Source organism: Panthera pardus, unplaced genomic scaffold (assembly GCF_024362965.1).
Source record: "Panthera pardus isolate Hobbes unplaced genomic scaffold, ASM2436296v1 HiC_scaffold_11, whole genome shotgun sequence".
NCBI classification, from domain to species: Eukaryota; Metazoa; Chordata; class Mammalia; order Carnivora; family Felidae; genus Panthera; species Panthera pardus.
Window position 1 is genome coordinate 51,435,589 of NW_026526666.1, and position 17,842 is coordinate 51,453,430.

Below are 17,842 nucleotides of genomic sequence, written 5' to 3' on the forward strand. Positions count from 1 at the left end.
GTAAAGTTTCAAAATGAAGAGTAAATTCTCTCTCCCTCTCTCATAACAAAAAGGAGACAAGAATAAACAATAAACATTAAATTTTTTGAAAAAACAAAAAGGAGACAAGAAAATGTGTGGTATATAGATCTAAGCACATGGGCCAGGTTTAATAGTTAAATCTTCTGATAGTGAATTTTAAACTTAGTACTCATAATTTGTGGGCTGTATTAGTTTACCAGGGCTGCCATAACAAAATGCCACAGGGGCGCCTGGGTGGCTCAGTCATTAAGTGTCTGACTTCGGCTCAGGTCATGATCTTGCAGTTCCTGAGTTTGAGCCCTGCATCGGGCTCTGTGCTGACAGCTCAGAGTCTGGACCCTGCTTTGGATTCTGTATCTTCTTCTCTCTCTGTCCCTCCCCCATTTGTGCGCATGCTCGCTCTCTCTCTCAAAAATAAATAACCATTTTAAAAGTTTTTAAAATGTCACAGACTGGGAGGCTTAACCAACAGAAATTTATTTCTCATAGCTCTGGAGGCTGGAAGGTCAAGATCAAGGTGCCTACAGGGTTCGTTTCTTCTTGGGCCTCTTTCTTTGGCTTGGGAATGGCTGCCTTGATGTGTCCTCACATGGACTTTCCTCTGTACATGATGTCTGTGTCCTTATCTCTTCTTCTTACATGACACAAGTCAAATGGATTAAGTCCCAGTCTAATGACCCCATTTTTGCTTAGTTACCTCTTAAAATAAAGGCCCTGTTTCCAAAAACAGCCACATTCTGAGGTACTGGGAAATAGTGCTTCCACCTAGGAATTTTGGTGAGACATAATTCAGCCCATAATGTGGGCTATTTATTGATATTTTAGACTTAAAGAAAAGGATTTCCTGGTGTCCATACTTGGAATAGGAGGTGGAGAAATTCAGACTGTTATTAAGTAAAATGTAATATTGAACAGTGAGTGCTTACTATGTGCTCAATACAGTGTTTAGTGAATGTGTAAGATAAAAGTGTAAGACAGAGGCCTTGTTTTCAAGGAGTAAATGTTTGAACTGATGAAACCAGATAATGGAAGTAAATTTTAATTTAAGCCTCCATTTTCTAGATAATTACTCAGTCCTGTCTTTGGTTGATGAGTTGGAGCCTCTTTTGGTTTTCTTGAGCTCTTCCTTTAATAGGAGACGTTTGGAACTTGATGATGAAGACTGCTTAGCAGAGCCTATTATGTTGGTAGTTATTAAATTGGGGGTTTTTGTGTGTTTTCTTTTTGAGTTTTTTTTAGCCCCAAAGGTGCTGTTAAAAATGAAGTAGTGCTCTTCAAAGTAACTTTTTAGTTTGATGTCATTATTCTTAGTGTGACTCAGCCTCTGATGTGCTTATAACATTGGCCCTACAACCTTGAAATTGTTCATTATGCAGCCAAGTCTTCACAGTGAGATCCGTGGGAGATTTACTGCAAGAGTGACTGGGAATTTCGTTCTGCCCTAGTTGGCAAGTTCTCTGTTTCATTGTGTTCTTTTGCAAAAACTGTCATTATTGAGCCAGTAATTAAGAACATAAATCCAAGTTTCCTTTGAAAATAATTTTACTGAATTTAGATTTGACAAGAGCCACATTTTATAACCATTTGCTCAACTTTGTGTTTCATCCTGCAGTAAATCATCCCGAATCAACATCATCTATTACAGATAAACTGGGATTACTCCCCATAAAATGATATTGTCAGAGACATCTCCAAATTAAATAGGAGTTTTCAGATCTCAGTTAGGTGTAAAATTCTTTGCCTGGTGCTGAGATTCAGAAGTGGGTAAGCATTGTTTTAGATGAGTTTCAATACATTGCAGAAGTGATCTGTCAAAGAGTGAATTTCTGTAGTGCAGTGTACCAAATTCTGTGGTGAAAGACAAAGTACTTATAGGAGCACATGTGAGGAAGAGACTATCACCAAGACAAGGCATGTGAGGATATCAAGGAAAGTTTCACCAAAGAGGTAGCTTTCATACTAGGATCTGATAAAGAATAGTCTTTTGAGTGGAAGACATGAGGAGAGAACATTGCCAGGGAAAGGAAACGCATGAGGGAAAAACATGCTTGGGGAAAAGGCAGGATGTGTCCAGGGAATAGGAGTTGTAGAGTTTGGCAGAAGATCAGATGTGGTGGGAGATTAATTCCAAAGGTTGCTTGAGCCAAAGCCTGGACTGCCTTTTTTGAAACATCTCATATGTCATCTAAAAAGAGCTTGCATGCTATTCTGCAGGTAATGGGGAGCTAGTTAAGGTTTGTGGAGCTGGACTTGGTCAACAATTCAGTATCATCAAAAATACAGTTCTTATGACTGTGAAAAATCAGTATTTGAGGGATAAAGAGGAAGATTGGGGCAGAAAAATTTAGGGGCTGTATAGTGCAGTAATCACCTGGAAGGAAGAGTGAAATCTGAAGGCCTGGGGAAGACAATGACAGTGAAATAAAAGCAAGAATCAGAAAAGTCTTGTCCAGTTGGGATCAATGTTGCCTCATGGTTCATAAAATCTTGTGAGAGACTACTGACCTGTTCTACCCCCAAGATTCTGTGAGTTAGGCTTCTGTGACCACATAAGATCCCTACATTCCAGAAGAGAGCATTTCCTCACAAGTGTAAGTACATATAAGAACACTTCAGATGTATCTGTATATATTTAAGAAGTGAGATCATCTCTCCCAACCCAATTAATGTGTTGGTTGAAAGGGGGATGATTAGATCTATTTCCTTGAGTACAAACTAATTTTGCATTTTTGATGAGTCTCTAGTATGGAGACATAGTAATGTTTATCAGGGTTTTTCCCTAAATACTTACCATATTTTTAAGGCTTACACTTGTGCTTTATAGGAAAGTGAGCTTTAGTTTCTTCTCACTGAACTCAGAATAAGAATTTAATAGAAAATTGAGAACAAAACTATGAAAAAATTAGAGAAAGAAAGGAAACAAGATAATCATATGATACAATACAGAAGATACTGAATTGCTGGATTAAAACAGAAGATACAGAATTGCCAGATTAAAATAGAAGATACTGAATTGCTGAATAAAGTCTTGTTGTTTACCAAGACCCAAGGGGTTAGTGTAGGTAAAATTAAAGAAGTATACTGTGGAAGAAGCAAGCGGGCAATTAGACATATGGAGACCATTGGTGATTGCATGATGGCAGGTATGGCAGAAAAAAAATGAAATGGTATGGAGATGGAGAATATGGATTTTGCAGGATTTATAAGTATCTCACACATCTTATCCCTAATAGGTAAGTGCCTCATTACTTGTATATACTTATTTTATTTACCAAACACTTATATGTCACTTATATTCATTCAATTGGACCTTGTAACAGTCCCATGAACTAGGTATTTGCATTACTTCCATTTTACCAATTGGGCGACACAGAGAAGTTAAGCAATTAACCTACAGTCACACAGCTTATAAGTAGCAGAGCCAAGGATTCAAACCCAGGCAGTCTGACTCCAGAGTTTATGTTCTTAACCAAAATACTATGCTGCCTTTCTAAGCTTGAAGGTGGGAGAAAAAGTAATATTTTTTAATGCTATGGGTTGATCTAGAAGAACCTCAACAAGATTTGGACAATTATTTATGCAAACTCATAAATGTAAATGCTAGCTAAAACTGTCATAACATTTATAGTTGTCCATTTCCATTATGGCTGATGGCTAATTCATTCAGATTTTTAGGCAATAGGGATACAAAGATGAATTAGACATGGTTCCTGCTTTCAAAAAACACATAGCCTAGAGGAGGAATAAAATAAGGATATCAAATGGTTTAATAGAGAGTGATAAGTACTTGGATAGCAGTATATATAGGATATGATGTGAGCACAGACATTGGACATTTAAATCAGTGTACCAGAGAAGGCTTCCCTGCAGAGGTGTTATTTGTTTGGGTCTTGACGGATGAATAGAACTTAGAAATATAGGAAATGGAAGAACAACATGGTAGATAGAGGAAACAGCAAGAGCCAAGCAACAAGTAAAAGAGGATACAACACATTGGAGGCACTGTTCATTAGGTGCCACGGTCCATTAGGACTGGGGTATCAAGTATATATGAGGAAGGAGCAGATGGGGTTAAAGACTTAGAGGCCAAACTATGATTCGCACATGATATATCAAGGAGCTTGACCCTTTGTCCTGAAAGCAGTAGGGATAGATTGAAGCTTTCATCAGGGAGAGGTGTGTGTGTGTGTGTGTGTGTGTGTGTGTGTGTGTGTGTGTGTATGTGTGTGTGTGTTTTCTTGAGAAAATAAGGCAGACAAATGTGAAGGATAGAATGGAGGATAGAATGGATCAAATGTATAGACATATTTTGAAAACTATGGCAATAATCCAGGCATCAAATGATGGAACCCTAAACCGAGGCAGTAGCAATGTGAATGGATAAGAGAAGAAAAACTGAGAGGATATGTAGGATGTAGGATATACAAGATAAAGTGATTGTGTATGTTTAGGGAGGGGATAAGAAGGAGTTTTCCAGAAGAGTGGTGACCAAATCCTGTTTTGGGGAATAGCTGCATTAGAATGGCTTTAAAAAACAGATTCCGCACCTTCAGCTCCATAAATTCTGACTTAGCAGGACTGGGGTGACAACTGGAAATCTGGATTCCTTGGAAGTTTCTGAATTCATTTGTCATTGAGAAGGATTGAGAACCATTACAATGCCTAAGTTTATGGGCTGGGTGCCTAAGAGATAACTAATGTGATAATAAAGGTTGGAAGAGACTTTTGACTGAAGAAGAGGAAAGGTGTGGACAAGTTTGCTTTTAGATTAATTTGGGTTACCTGTAGGAAATCTGGGTTGAGCTAGGAACATAGGTTTGGAACTCAAAAGAGAGATTTTTGTGTGAAAATAGATGGTGGTAGATGAAGCCAGGAGTTTGGGTGGTCATCCTGAAGAAAATATGGAATAATGAAAAAGATGGCCTGAGCCCTTAGAAACATTAGTATTTAAGGAGTGATCTGAGGAAGAAGGAATCTTCAGAGAGAGTAAGAAGATGTGACTGTTGTCATAGGAACCAAGGGAGGGCAGAATTTCCATAGAAAGGAGTGGCTAACATTAACAAGAGTTGTAGACATTCAAATAAGGTAAATAGGAGCAGAAAAGTGCCCACTTATTTATAAGATGGTGACCCTGGTGACCAGAGCAGATATAGTATAGAAGGAAGCCAAATGATGGTAAATTAAGAAGGAAAAGAGATGTAAGTATAGATGAGCATTTTAAGAAATTTGTCAATAAGGGAAGATGAGAGAGAATAACAGCTAGTAGGGTTAGGAGAAGAATTTTTTTTTAAAAAACCAGAAGAGGTGTGAGCATGCTAAGGAGAAGCAACTGGTAAAAAAAAGAGAATGACAGATACTAGAGAGAGGCTACACCAATGGAAATAATTCTTTTAGGACAGAGGTAATAGAGTCTAGAGTACACTGGGAGGGGTTAACTTTGAAAAGGAGAGACAACAATTCCATTAAAATTAAAATACAAGTGAGATGGGAATGGACGCAGATAAGATTTTGGCATGAGAGAGAGAAGTTGAAGTTCTTACTTGATGGTCTCTGTTTTCTTAATGATACAGGAGAGCCCATCTGCCTTGCCCAGGAAGGTAATATCTATCAGGTCCAACTTCCTCAGTAAATTTGATGGAGTACCTAGCACCATATCTCTCTTGTAATACAGCTAGGTAGCCAAATGAAGAAATGAACAAATAAATGTATGCCATCAAATGATAATATATGCTCACAGAAATAGAATTCGTGAAGTAGAATATGTGCCCATAGAAAAAGAAGTATGAAGTAGAAGTATGAAGCCAATATTCTGGAAATGAAATGAAAGTGCAAATGATTGAATCAAGAAAGGACTGAAACTTGGAAGGTCATATCGAGGAACATATGATGCAGAATTTAGCATTAAAGGATTAGTTTTTAGTTTATGCAAAGCAGTTGGGATACACTGTCATATTAGACCTGCCTGATACAGCTAAGCCCTTGGTACCCTTGGTATAATGATGAAAGTAAGCAACATAGTCTAAAGTGTTTCCTCACCTCCACTTTATCCCAGGGCGATTTAGCCATTAGAAACCCTGCCAAAGACTTATGAAAACATTTGCAAACTGAAAAAAAAGGATAGGCTTCAAAATATGAAAATAAAACTACAAAACTGAAATTAATAACATTCTGTCAACTTCATTAACTTCAAATTTAGTATTCATAAAACTGTCATTGACCCTTAAAAATAATTTGTTAATTAGATTTTCTCACTTCAAAACAAAAAAACTCATAGTTGGCTAAGCGTCCAACTTCGGCGCAGGTCATGATATCACGGTTTGTCAGTTCGAGCCCCGCATTGGGCTCTGTGCTGACAGCTCAGAGCCTGGAGCCCGCTTCAGATTCTGTGTCTCCCTCTCTCTCTGTCCCTCCCCTACTCATGCTCTTTCTCTCTCTCTCTCTCTCAAAAATAATTAAACATTAAAAATACCTCATGATATGCACAGTGATTTGCCAGGAATCATATCATAGCTAAATAATTGATAATTTTAAATAAACAACATAATTCCTTCAAATTACAGCTGTGTGTGTGTGTGTGTGTGTGTGTGTGTGTGTGTGTGTGTATGTGTGTGTGTGTGTAAAATGTGATGATATGGTGCATCCTAAAATGTCTGTTGTGATGTTGAAGATGTGTGGAAAGTGAGAGGTGTAGGACATCTTACTCTTTAAAAATACCTGCTTTCTGTTCCCTCTCACAAGGAAGCCGTGTGTTTCAATTGTCCCTTGTGTCATTTATACCTTCCCCAAATTGGGAAACCCATTCACTTCAATATGCTGGTTCCTACAGTTAGGAAAGCCTTTCTTTCCCTGATTGAGAAATAGAAATCTTTTGTCTCCAATAAAAGAAATTTTGGAGAGAAATATGGGAGCCTTCTCCACCCCACCTTGAACTCATATTATGCATAAGAAAAACACAGAAACTAAAATTCCTTTAGTTGCTTTTAGGATATATGAGAGGATTGGTTCCTGGATCACAAAAGACAACACATAGCATCCAGATAATCTAAAATGTCTGCCAAAATCTGTCCCTTACTCTTCAATAGGAGACCCAGAAAGTCCAAGGTACTCATCATTGTGCTAACACCCTTGCCTGCACATCCCATCTCCAACTTGCAACTTCAAGTTATGATGTTTGTAACAAGGCAAACAATCTGCCTTGCAGCCCCATGGCTCAGAAGAGTCCAAGAGTAGAAAAGATAGTTAAGAGAAATCAAGTACTAAATAATGTGAGCTTTTGGCATAGAATCCTTAATCCTTGGCTTTTCATGTATTATTGTCTTTGTGTCTTTGTGAGATATTGATTGAATAATATGCAATGTGGGAGAAATAGCGTAGACATTTTTGAGCCAGAAAGAACCTTAGTGTTGACATTGATGTGTCTTAGAAATATTGATGAATTCAGTACTTCCTATGAACCATACAACTTCTACATTTAAATGCCACTGGAACCCATTCAATTCACTGAGCAAAAATATAGTGGGAGCTTTGGGTTAATACTCTGATTCTTGCCTCTACTCAGCTCCTCCTAGTTATTTGTGTTGCATTGGAAAGGTATTTTGTGTCCTGATGTCTAACATTCAGGTCCCCAAGCCTAATATGGACTGCCTGACCCCAGATGTAATTTTCAGCAATATTAATTGACTAGAGAATATTTATTATTACGGCAGTAGGACCCAACCAGCTTGACAGCTGCTCCTTCTGTGTGACTGATTGCCTTCTAAGTGCTGTATTAACAGTCTTGGATCATTGACCAATTTAATTTGAATGCAATTAATTATACAAATGTGAGCTCTTCACATTTACTTTCATTAAAATTATATCACAACAAAAAGAAAATAGATATAAATCAAGCCACATGTCCTTGCTTCAAGTATGAGTCAATTCTGGTTCAATTTCCCTTTATCATACATTTAAAAATTCCTAAGGTTCACACACATCTGGGAGTTCTGATCATGTGACCTTTTTGTCTAAAAAACTTGGGTACCCCTACAGTTCCATGACCTACTCCATGATCTCTACAGTTCTATTTTGTACCCCAAACAGAAATGTAAATGTGGGTCTCTTATGCCTAAATATTCAATTATATGTTTAAATTTTAATTGTTTTGGAGATTTTTTCTTTTTTCTCCTTTTTAAATAGGAATTTACTGACTGAAAATGGCAGAAAAAATCTTAGAGAAGTTAGATATTCTGGATGAGCAGGCAAAGATGCTCTTGGCCAGAAGAGCAAAGGTTTGTAAATAAAAGCTAAAATAAAATTTAATCATTAAAATGTTATTTCAAATGTGAATGATTATCTTTATTTTTTAGTTAATGATGCAGTAGTATGGAGTTGTAAACTAATTTGTAAAAAGCAAATCATTATATTCAAAAAGTCATCTAGGTAAGTGTATACTATAAAGAATTAATTAGATATACAAGGTAACTTCTGGATAGCTGCCACATTATATTAGGATATAATGTATCTAAGGTGATTAAGATAAAAAATCAAATAAGCAGCCAAATAGTAAATGTGACTACTTCTATAGTTCTCATTAATATGTTAAACATATAAAAAGTTATTTAATTGGTTTATTAAAAGGAAGAAAATATTTGGTATAGTTACCAAATTAAAAGTAAAGGTCATAAAAATTAAATAACATGAGACTTTTATAAAATTCAATATAAAATGTTAATAAAGAATATAATTTTCAAAAATTAGATTTTTAGCACATATGAGCAATTTAATTTGGTTACACAAAGACTTGCAAAATAATTTAACAATGTGGATAAATGAGGCATGAAGAGCATAGAGTCTCAGAAATCAAGGAAGACAGCACAAAGAGGAACTCTGAAGTGACTGAACATATTTGTGAACCTGAAAATGAAAACGTTAATGTTTGAATAATAATCTTTCTCTTTTTTTCATAACTGTCTCCTTTTATTAAAAAAAAAAAGAGAAATATTGGGAAAACCAATAAATTCTTTCTGTCATTGCTACCCAAATTTTGAAATAGCAAACCAGGAGTAACTTACTAATGCAACCATATTAGACTTAAGCACCCCAAAGTTCACTCCTTTTTAATTTTCTTGTTTAAAATGAAATGTATTTTAGAAAATATAATCAGAGATAAATCTTTGTAATTTGTCCTGAAATTCCCTTTTATATGAATTTTAAGTTATGATTAGTAATAATAATTCTTACCTTTTTTACTAGGGTCTTCTTTTGTGTAAACCATTTCCATAAATATTCTCATTTTGTGTTACTATGTCTAGTTCATGTGTTACTAATAGAGGATTTTCTGGAAATTCTTTTTAAGTATATACAATCAAATTTAAATTTTTTCTTAATTTTATTTATTATTTTTATTTATTATTTTTATTTTAGAGAGAGAGAGCATGAGCGGGGGTGGGGCAGAGAGAGAGAGAGAGAGAGAGAGAGAGAGAGAATCTTAGGCAGGCTCCTTGCTGAGCATGGAGCCTAATGTGGGCTCAATCCCATGACCCTAGGAGCAGTTTTACATATATACATATTTATATATATAAATTATGCTTAAAGGAAATTACATAAAGAAAAATTGTCTTTGGCCTCCTCAACTGCTGCCTTGAGGCAAATAAAATTTAGCACTTTGGGTTTATCCGTCCACATCTTATTTTGTGCTGTTACAAAGATATACAAATATTATCTATGTATGCATAAACCCATTTATCTTTACATATACTCAAAATATAAATATACAGGTACACATACACATACATACACCTACATACATTTACGAAGGTGAATTATCTCTATTTTCTTTTTTAACGACCACGAAATGAGATGAAAATATATAAATCACTTTGGTAATTGCTTCTTTATTTTTTTAACTTTTATATTTTGAAATTAATACAAGTCATAGGAAGTTGCAGAGGTACTACAGAGTCCCATGTCCCTTTCACCCAGTTGCCCCCAGTAGTGACATCTTATATGGGTAGTGTACAATATCAAAACCAGTATGAATCCCAGGCCATATTAACACTGGCATATTACCATTAACCAGACTACAGATTTCATTTAGTTTTCACCATTTTTAAACCTGCCTTCATTTGTGTGTATAGGTTTATCAATTTTATCTCATAAGAGATTTGTGTAATCACTACCACAATCAAGATACAGCACATACGCATCACCATGAAAGAACTCCCTCATGTTATTTTTCTGTATTTGTATCCATATCCGCACTTCATTCCCCATCTATCCCTGGCAATGGCTAATCTGTTCTCCAATCTTTAAAATTCAGTAATTTTGAGAATGTTATACAAATGGAACCATTCAGTATGTGAATTTTGAGATTGACTTTTCACTAAGCATAATGCCCTTGAGGCCCTGTTAAGATTTTGCATGAATCAATAGCCTTATTATTATAAATAATATATAAATTTTGTTGCTGAGTAGTATGCCATTATATGAATACACAGAGTTTCAACCACTCACCCATTGAAGGATGTTTGGGTTTTTTTCAGTATTTTGCTTTTAAAAATAAAGCTGCTTTAAAAAAAAGATTAAAGAGAGCTGCTGTGAATATTTGTGTACAGGTTTTTGTGTGAGCGTAAGTTTTCATTTCTCTGGGGTAAATGCCCGAGTGTAATTGTTGGTGCAATTTCCATCTCTTAAACACAACAAAGTCAAGGCCACGAGGTTTGATGTGAGTTCCCCCTCACTGCTTCTCAGCCAGGAAACTACCTTCAATAAGCAAGCTGAGCCATCGTGGGATTTACCTCATTTGTTTCCCTTTTCTCAGGGATTATGGTTCCCCCTCTGCCTGTTCTCTAATGCCTGATTACAGTTGTTTTCGTATGTTTTGTCTGGGTTTCTAGTTGTTTACAGCAGGAGGGCAATTCCTGTAGCGCTTAATCCTTTCCTGGCAGAAGCAGAAGTTCCTATCCTTTGACTTGCTGTCAAATTTTTCACCACTTTATTCCTCTGGGCAATGCTGAGATAATTTTTTAGAAAAGATTTCTGGCTCCTTAACTAACTTGTTAGCTATATCCTTTTCCCTCTTCAGTCCATCTATATAAATATTTGAACAAAGTCTTTTGATTGCTTTCTTCACTTCATTTCTGGCTTACGCAACTAGACAAATGTTGGAATGATTCACCACGTGCATGGGGACAGCAAGAGCAGCAGGTTAGAGATCAACTTGCTCTCCTTCCAATAACTCTATGTATCAGTGTTTTCTTTGTGTAATATATAGGTCACTCTTAAATTCTGAATTTTAGAATTAGGAGGGAGCCTTCATGATCATCTAGTCCAACATCCTATCATTTCATCAATAGGAAAAGAGTAGCTCAGGTCACACAGCAATGGTATAAAAAATGTTGGTACACAGGCCCCCCCAGCTTTTAATCTGTAATATTTTGCTATTAGTGACTGGCACATAAATTCTGTGTGAATGCATAAAGTGAGACTAATTTCATCCTTTCCATACAGGATTTTTCCTATATGAAAAGTGCTCATTTTTTTTTCAGTGTTGTACTTTGGATTTATTGCAGAAAAACAGACTTCAGAGTCAAGTAAAGAAAAAGACTTTGGTTACACCACTGACATTTGATTTTCAGTTGGAATTTGAAGAGGCTATTGCTCCATCCACATCTAAGAACGTATCCAGGAGCACAGAAGACAAGTCATTTGGTATTAAAAAACCAAAAAGGTAACCATCCTAACTACCTCAAACTTTCAGTTGGATGGTTTTTTGTTTTGTTTTGTTTTTTAATTTTTTTTTAACGTTTATTTATTTTTGAGACAGAGAGAGACAGAGCATGAACAGGGGAGGGGCAGAGAGAGAGGGAGACACAGAATCAGAAGCAGGCTCCAGGCTCTGAGCCTTCAGCCCAGAGCCCGATGCGGGGCTCGAACTCACAGACCCTGAGATCGTGACCTGAGCTGAAGTTGGACGCTTAACCGACTGAGCCACCCAGGCGCCCCTCAGTTGGACGTTTTAAAGCATTACTGTAGATTTGTTTTAGATTATGTAATCTGTATTAAATGTAAGCTTCGTCAAACATAGGCATGTTTCATAGTGCTTATGAGTTACACCATACTTATTCAGCATTCTGAATAAATTAGTTTATAAAATATTTATTGTAGTTTATTATTACAGGTGGTTATTAGATAGTAATTACAATTCTGGATTTTTAAAGAAAGACTTGTCTTGAATTCTATTACATTGCCCCAGATTAATGTCAGGATTTATTTCAAATTTTAGACCAATAGACTGCCAAAAGAAGTCTACCTAGAAAACTAAGTAAGGCAGTTTCTCTATGTACTTATAAGAGATAGCCTGAATATGTCATAGTTGGTCTTTCACTGGCATTGTGGACATGCATAATGCTATATAATTTTTCTAAGCATCATAAATGTAGAGGAGAGCCCAGACAAAAGAAATAATAAGATGTAGAATCAATAGAACTTCTATCGTACCTTGATGGTAGTGTGGACACTGTTCTTACCTCATTTATTCTGTGTAAACATTCAGTGTGTTCAGTGCAGTTTTATAGATGAGAAGCCCATCTCGGTGAGGTTAGATAACTTGCCCAAGGTCACACAGGTGAGTGGCTCAAACTGGATTTAAACTCTAGCGGTTCGATTTCAGACTTGTGCTCTTTATCACTCATGCAACTGGATGAATGTTGGATGGCAAATTTATCACTGCCCCATTCTGAATGTAGAATGGCTTGCAGCTTTCGGGCTTGGTTACTAAGTGCATTGTGACATTTTGTACTTAGGTAGAGAATATATGATGAAACACAGATTGGGGTAGAGAAGAGGATTACAGTGATAAGGTCTGAGTTTCATTTTGGATATATTAAGTTTTAGATGTCTGTGGGGCATTGAGGAGGGGGCATTCTTCTTCTAGGAAGCAACCCATTCTTGGCAGGAAGTCCTTTTTAGCTGTAACAGAATGATTGCTTAAGTAACAGAGCATAAGGCAGAACGTTTCTGTCCTCATATCAACAATGATATCCTGGTTATATGGGTTATATTGGATAAACTCAGTTCCTCTGTATCTGGAGATACAGTTCCTGGTCTTGTAAGTTTTGTTAATTATAATTCAGGATGCCAGTCTCCACCAGTGCTCTTAAACCTCACTCCTACACTGAGTTGTGATCGCAGATACACTTCACACAGCTGATTCCTGTGAACACTAATGACAGAGATGCACTGCTCTAGCCCAGTAGGTCTCAAACATGGAGGGCTCCTTAAAACACAGAGTGCTGGACTGCACCTGCAGAGTTTTTGATTTAATATTTTTGATTCAGTAGGTCTGGGTGGGGCCTGACAATTTGTACTTCTAATAAGTTTCCAGGTAATGCTGGTGCTGCTGGTCCAGGGACCATCCTTTGAGTCTCTGCTCTAGCTTATGTCCTGCTGATCTAGCTGCCCAACACCAACATCTGTTCATTCCAGTTTTCTTCCATAGTTTGCTGAATATCATAGTGCCTCTCAGCCCGGTGCTGTGATCACCTAATTGATGTAAACCTTCCCAGGTTTATTTGTAGCTGTGCTTTGCCTTCAGACTAGTAGTTTTCAACCTACGTGCACATTAGTATTACTTGGGGAGCTTTAAAATAATTGGATTCTACTTTAATTAGTTTGGAGTAGACCCCAGGCATTACTATTTTTAAGATTCCCCAAAAGATTCTTACATAAAACTAAGAATGAGAACTATTCAAATTCTTAGGGCTTTTTTTCTCAGTTACTCCCAGAGACATGTGTCCCATGTAACTATCAGTTCAGGATTTCAGCATTTTTCTGGGATAAATGGGAACCGATAAAATATTAAAGATATCTTTCAGTTAATCTGTGTATAGTCTCTAAGATTTCTCATTAAACACCAAATATACTCTTCTCTGCAACTTTTCATAAATGGACCTTTTACAAAAGAGTCATATTCATTTTAGCAAAACTCCCTTTTAAAAATTACCTGGAATAAAGATAAAGTGGGGCACCTGGGTGGCTCAGTTGTTTGTGTGCAACTCTTGGTGTCAGCTCAGGTTATGATCCTGAGATTCATAGGATCAAGCACCCAGTGCTGACAGTGCAAGACCTCTGTGCTGACAGTGCAAGACCGCCTTTGGATTCTCTCTCTCCCTCTCTCTCTCTGCCCCTCCCCCAGTGGTGAGTGAGCACTCTCTCTCTTTCTCTCTCTCCTTTAAAAAAAATAAAGGAAAGACAAAGTGATTTCTCTATTACTTAAGCATTTAGTGCTGCATTATCAGTTGAAAATGGCAATTTTACCACTTATAAATTGGTAAGAAATAGAAAACAAGTTAGGAATAAGGAGGTTGATTAAGGGTATTTAAATTGTCACTGAAAGTTAGCTCAGTAAATAATTCAAGGCTACTGAAGTTACAAAAAATAATATTTTTCTTTTTTTTAACGTTTATTTATTTATTTTGAGAGAGAGAGCAAAAGCAGGGGAGGGGCAGAGAGAGAGGGAGAAAGAGAATCCCAAGCAGGATTCTCTCAGTGTGGAAGCTGATACAGGGTTCAAACTCAAAAATGGTGAGATCATGACCTGAGCCAAAATCAAGAGTTAGACAGTTAACTGACAGAGCCATTTAGGCTCCCCAAAAATATTTTCCTTTAGATTAATAGATTAATAGGGGCTATTCATTAGAAGAATTATTGTCCTAAAAATAAATCTATAATGAGACCTGTCAAAAGAATATTCCTTTTAGAAATAGTTTTATGACAATAGGATAAACTTGCATACAGAAAAGATGGTTAAATATTAATGAAGGATTCTCTTGCAGCCTATAGTGAAGTTTAATTGGCCACATTCCTTCTTCCTTTAGTTCAATATGCATGTCTTATACTCTGTGTGACATTAGACTGGCACAGAGATTAAGAGGATGAGGTTTATAGGCCAGTTGCCAGGTTTGTATCTTAGCTTTACTTACTACTAATTGTGACCTTGGACAAGTTACATAACCTTTTGTGTCTCAGTATCCTCATATTTACAGTGTGGATAATAATAGTATGTATTCCATAGGGTTGTTTTGCAAATTAAATGTATTGACATGTGTGAAGAGTTTAAAATTCCCCAACATACAATAGTCACTCAGAAAAAAACAAAACAAAAACAAAACCCAGCAATAAAAATATAAACTGTATTAAACATAAGGGAAGGGAAGGAAAAATAAGATAAAAACAGAGAGGCAAACCATAAGAGACTCTTAAATACAGAGAACAAACCAAGGATTTCTGGAGGGGTATTGGGTGGGGGATGGGCACTTGTGATGAGCATTGGATGTTATATATTAATGATGAATCACTGGGTTCTACTTCCAAAACCAATACTGAAATAAATAAATAAATAAATAAGCTGTATTTTTGAAATATGCAATCATATATTCTAATCATTAAAAATAAGATAGTAAATGAGATACACAAGCCATGTTTACATATGGCAATAATTTCTAAAATCTTAGGTAAAGTATGACTTATGGGTAAGTAGGGTAGGGTGGCCTGGGAACAGGAAGGATAGAGAAGATGGAGGCTTTTATGTGAGTGGACGCAGAGATTCATGCCTCATTCCTGCTGCCCACACCATTTCTCAGTTATGTAAGCACAGGCTCCTTCAAGGCCCCAGGAGGATCCTGGGAAGGTAACAACGTCAACTCCAGCTCTCTATGGGGAGAGGTTCGCTACTAGGCTGAACACTGCCTCTTCTCTGTAGCTGGAAGAGGACTCATTATTGCTCATACCTAGAGGAACCTGACATTCTAGAGCAGGGCCTCTTTACAGTAACTGCCCACATGAGAGTTTTTGGAAAATATGCTGAACCCTGCCTAGAGATCTTGATTTAACTATGGGCGGGGGGGTAGGGGGGAAGTCTGGACATCGGTGTTTTTTCAGAGCACCCTAGATGATTCTAGTATACATCTAAAAATTTAAGAAACATTTCTAGAGACCTCTTCATTTGTCACTCCTTTAATCAAGAGACCCTCTTATGACAGCTTGTTTGCCACTGATACTCTTCAAAAGAATCTTATCTGTCACTGACTGATATTACCTGAGTCTCAAATAGCCTCACCTTTATATGTGCTGAGGGAACTCACACTCATTGAAATGAGAGGTTGAAGAGAAATCCCTCATTTAAGGGGACTCATATGAAGGAGGGAGATAAAGACAATCAAAACAAGTGACTCATGATGAGGTAGATAATGGAAGAAACAGAAGAAAACTTAGGAGAATATGTATCTTAAGGACAGAAATAATCAGGGAAAAGGGATTTAAAAATATTTCTGGATCAAAAATTGAGTAGGAAAATAAAAATAGAATACAGTTAAAAACAGGATTGACAGTCTAGAAGGTCAAATAGAAGCAATATCTTATGAAAATACAAAAAAAAGGAAATCAGATTGAAAAGAGATATATACTAAGATTTCAAGATATTCAACCTGGAAATATATACCTAATACATAAATCAGGAAAGTAAGAAACATAGTAAAGAAATAAAGAAATATTAGGGAAAAATGACCTTTTTTTGAAGACAGACTTGAATTTTCAGATCAAAAGGGTTACCAACCGCTAGACTTACAGTAAAATTATTTAAGTCCAAAGGCAGAAAAATAGTGGTTAATTACAAAGGAAAGGAAGTCAAATGAGTTTTATATGTCTCATCTGCATCTCTGAGGCTATAAAACAATAAACAATTTTAAACTTTTGAACAGAATGGCAATCCAGGAATCCTCTATTTAGATGAATCATCATTTATATATGAGAACAAGAGAGAAATTTTTGGATATGAAAAACTAGAAGGTAATCCACCTATATATTCTTTCTGAGACATTTACCTGGAGAAATATTTTATGCAAGTTAAAATCAAATATAATTAAAATAAAGATACAAACTGGATGTCTTTATGACAAAAAATGTATTTAGAATTCTTCCATGATACCAGAACGAAAGCTCTGGACCTTCGTTTCACAGTGGCTGTTCTGTAAAAACATAAAACATTCCAAAGCAGGGAAGTTATCCATAACAGATTCCTATTTGGGAAGAGGCAGCTTTTGAAGCAATCCCCATACTTCCATCTGAGCTGTGTCCTGCTCTTGGGTTTCTTCCCTTTATGCACCAGTGCCATTTCATATCCATTCCATGGATGTGCAGTAACCTTCCTTTAACTCCAGCCCATGCAGCACAAAATCAAGGCCTTTACCTGTATTCCTTTAACTCAACTGCAACAGGATATAATTTCACAGGGTATTTTTCTAAATATAAGACCATAAAAGAGGGAATGAAGGTGGATGAATTAAAAAAATTACAAGCAGCTCAAAACCAATACAACTTATAAAGAGAAGATTTATGATTTTATGCTAGTGAATTAAACCATAAAATTTATAATCCAAGTTTAATTATTTATATTACATAAGAATCTAGTGCTAGGAACTCAATTTTTATTCTTAGGCTCTTAGCCTCCCATTTGTTCTTCCTGCTGCTGGGAAAAAAATTCTCCATGGATCTCTTATATTTCTGTACATCTTATGAGAAGAGGCACTGGTTACCTTGTTCCTAGCTTCTCAAGGATTTTTGTATAACAAATAGCCTTGAAAGAGGTAGTGCTTTTCTTTGAGCAAGAGCAGGTATGTTACTATTCATTATAAAAAATTTGGGTTCTGTAAGCTCAGGGTTCCACTCTTGTAACAACGCACTATGTGTGCAGAAGTCTTCTGGCCCTCTGCTTGTTGCCCTGTGGAATAGAGGCTCAGAGAACTGATACAGAAAATGCTATTCCTATCATGGTGAGTAATAA

At 36.4% G+C, this 17,842-nt stretch overlaps 1 protein-coding gene across 2 annotated transcripts in view; it reads left to right on the top strand.

The window, feature by feature from the left end:
• CUNH1orf141 (chromosome unknown C1orf141 homolog) overlaps positions 1 to 17,842 on the top strand; it is a 64,126-nt gene that overhangs the window by 17,161 nt on the left and 29,123 nt on the right. Inside the window, exons 1-3 of one of the 2 annotated variants that reach the window (XM_019448940.2) lie at positions 2,625 to 3,254; positions 8,200 to 8,291; positions 11,574 to 11,731. In XM_019448940.2, the coding sequence (XP_019304485.1) occupies positions 8,217 to 8,291; positions 11,574 to 11,731 (233 nt within the window). In that variant the 5' untranslated portion in view covers positions 2,625 to 3,254; positions 8,200 to 8,216. Of the gene's footprint in view, positions 1 to 2,624; positions 3,255 to 8,199; positions 8,292 to 11,573; positions 11,732 to 17,842 lie in introns of those variants that run through there. The other variant, XM_053894203.1, reaches the window with a different exon arrangement.